This window comes from Nyctereutes procyonoides, unplaced genomic scaffold (genome assembly GCF_905146905.1).
Source record: "Nyctereutes procyonoides isolate TBG_1078 unplaced genomic scaffold, NYPRO_anot_genome, whole genome shotgun sequence".
Classification (NCBI taxonomy): Eukaryota; Metazoa; Chordata; class Mammalia; order Carnivora; family Canidae; genus Nyctereutes; species Nyctereutes procyonoides.
In genome coordinates this window covers 110,934-113,465 of record NW_026575007.1, presented here as the reverse complement: position 1 = coordinate 113,465, position 2,532 = coordinate 110,934, and the positions used below count along the sequence as shown (strand labels likewise).

Sequence of the window (2,532 nt, the reverse complement as noted above, 5' to 3'; positions counted from 1 at the left end):
CAACCTATGTGTGGGATTCATGATTTGTCACAGAAAGATGTTGTGCATTCCAGCAGCTCTTTGGAAACGAGGAAATGTTTTCCAGAAGCTTCCTAGCTGCCTTTTCCTGATATTCCCTTGGCCAAATTCAGATGCAGGTCCATTTCCTAGGGGGCATGGGCTGACCGGATTGGAAGAGTCAGCATCTGGGCCCACATGACGGTCGGAGGGATCTCCATCCCCAGGACCACCACAGGACCACTTGCTGTTTCATTTTTTTAAAATATTTAATTTATTTATTCATGAGAGACACACAGAGAGAGGCAGAGACACGGGCAGATGGAGAAGCAAGCTTCCCGCAGGGAGCCCCGATGTGGGACTCCATCCAAAGGACCTTGGGATCACAACGCGAGCCAAAGGCAGACGCTCAACCGCTGAGCCACCCAGTGTCCTCCTGTTCTGTTTCATAATGCAAGATTCCACATCAGCCACAGATCTGCAGGGCACACGCCTGCTGAACAAGACCCACGGACCCCGAGTACCGGCCCGGGGAAGGAAGAGGTGCCACATTCATCGAGATTCAATTTCTTTTAATAGCTTCTGACATTTATTGAAAAAAAGAAAAGACGTTTGTCCAGGTAGTGTGGAAGGGCTGGGCAGAGTGCAGGGGTTAATTACTGTGTTGAACAAAAGGCACACATCAGAGGGACAGCTGCGAACTGAGAACAAAAGTGGGTTCTGGGCAAAACGCACAGGTCCACAGGAAAAAGAAAACGAGTGCCTGGATCTGGCTGCCAGGCACCCCTGGGACCCGGTGGCCATCTGGCAGGAGCAGAAGAGGTCTCTGGGAGGAGGGGGGTGGAACGGGTCTCACTGGAGGCGAGAGGCTGGCCGGCCCCTCCGCGGGGGTGGGTGGCAAGCTGCTGGAATCAGTGTCCGGGGACCGCGGCCGGCTCGGATACTTCGTGGCTGAGCTCAGATCGCTGGAGGCCGCAGTCTGGTGGTGGCGCGCGGTGGGGGGCGTCAGCGGCGGCGGCGGCAGCCACGGCGCGGGTCCGCCTCCTGGCACCGCGCTGCAGGCCTGGCGGTCAGTCTGGCGGAGGCGGCCCGCGGCGGCCGGGCTGTGGGTGGTCCGCCCGGCGTGTAACGCGAGCCCGGCCCGCAGCTGGAGCGCGGGCCCGAGTCCAAGTGTGCACGGGAGGGGCCCGGCTGGCCGCACGGGGCGGCGGCGAGCTCCGGAGCGGGGCCCAGAGGCAGCGGCGGGGACCTGGAGCGCTATTCCTGGAACAAAGGCAAGCACTACGCGGGAGGGGACAGCAGCGCGGGGGAGAGCGCGGCCACTCGAGCGCGGCGAAGGTGAGGGCGGGGGAGGCGCGGCGAGGCGACGGGCGCAGCGGACCCTCCCCCCGAGCACCCGCCCCCAGGCCCGAGGGGCTCTCGGCCTAGAAGTCCTCGTCCTCCACCCATCCAAAGACCCGCTTCATCTCGGCCAGGAAGCCCCGGTAATCACTGAGGAGGGGGCTCTCCTTCCTGATGTAGGGGATCACCCACTGCAGGGCCGGCCCGGTGAGGCGGGTGATGAGGAACGTCACCTTCAGGGCATCGCTGGAGAACAGGGTCTCGTCCACTAACATGTAGGCGCCCGTCTGCACGATGAACTCCGGCAGCCGGTCGGTGTCGCCGTCAAACGTCTCGGGGAAGGGAATCGGGTTCCTCCACCGCCGCGTCTGGGGCCGCAGGGGCAGGGCCAGGAGGGCCTTGATCAGCTGCACCCGGCCGTCCATCGCGCCGCGCTCGCGCTCACAGGGCTGGGCTGGGCGGGGCGGGGCGGGGCGGGGCGGAGGTGGGCGGGGAGGCGTGGCGGGAAGTGCGTGCGCGCGGAGGCGGGCCCGGGCCCGGGGGCGGGGTTGGCGCGGGCCGGGGCGCTGGCGCGGGCCCGGCCCGTGAGGTCGGGTGGTCGTTAGGGCGCAGGCGCTCGGACGGGAGCTGTTCACTGGGTGGGAGCGTGCGCCGGAGGCCAGGCCTAACGACCGGCGAGGAGGCGGAATCAGAATGAAGGGGCGTGGCCGTGGCTCCGCACGTGGGCGGTGGGCGAGGGGCGGGGCCAGGGGAGGAGCCCAGGTTCCCTTGGTGTGGGCGGGGCGAGCTACTGGTCTAGAAGGGAGGGCTAAGTGCTCTGGTTTTAAGGCGTCTGTCTGGTGTATATTGTCCCTGCCGTCCATTCACCTGTCATGTGGGTTGAATGTCCCTTTCATTTTGCCCATTTCTCCCCCTCAGTCCAGCTGTATCATTTGCGGACCTTGTCTCTTGACTTCACTTGAGATTCTGTGAACACATTTTCCTGCTGCTTTGTACTTATTCGTGAACCTTTCAGCCAAAGAAGTATTGCACCGCTGGTTGTTGATGAGGTTGCTTGCAACATAAAGGGAAAGCCCCAAATACTGGCCAACAAAATCCAAAGTAGCATATTTAAAGTATAATGCATCATGGTCAGTTAATATAAAGAGGTATAGTGATACAAACCTCTTAATTTTGTATCAAGCTTGCTGGCAG

General features: G+C 61.9%; 1 protein-coding gene across 1 annotated transcript; it reads right to left on the bottom strand.

Moving 5' to 3' along the window:
- Positions 1-552: 552 nt before the first annotated feature.
- RTL8C (retrotransposon Gag like 8C) lies at positions 553-1,798 on the bottom strand. The gene has a single exon (XM_055335831.1). The coding sequence runs from the start codon at positions 1,761-1,763 to the stop codon at positions 1,422-1,424; it is 342 nt and encodes a 113-aa protein (XP_055191806.1). The 5' UTR covers positions 1,764-1,798; the 3' UTR covers positions 553-1,421.
- Positions 1,799-2,532: the final 734 nt, after the last annotated feature.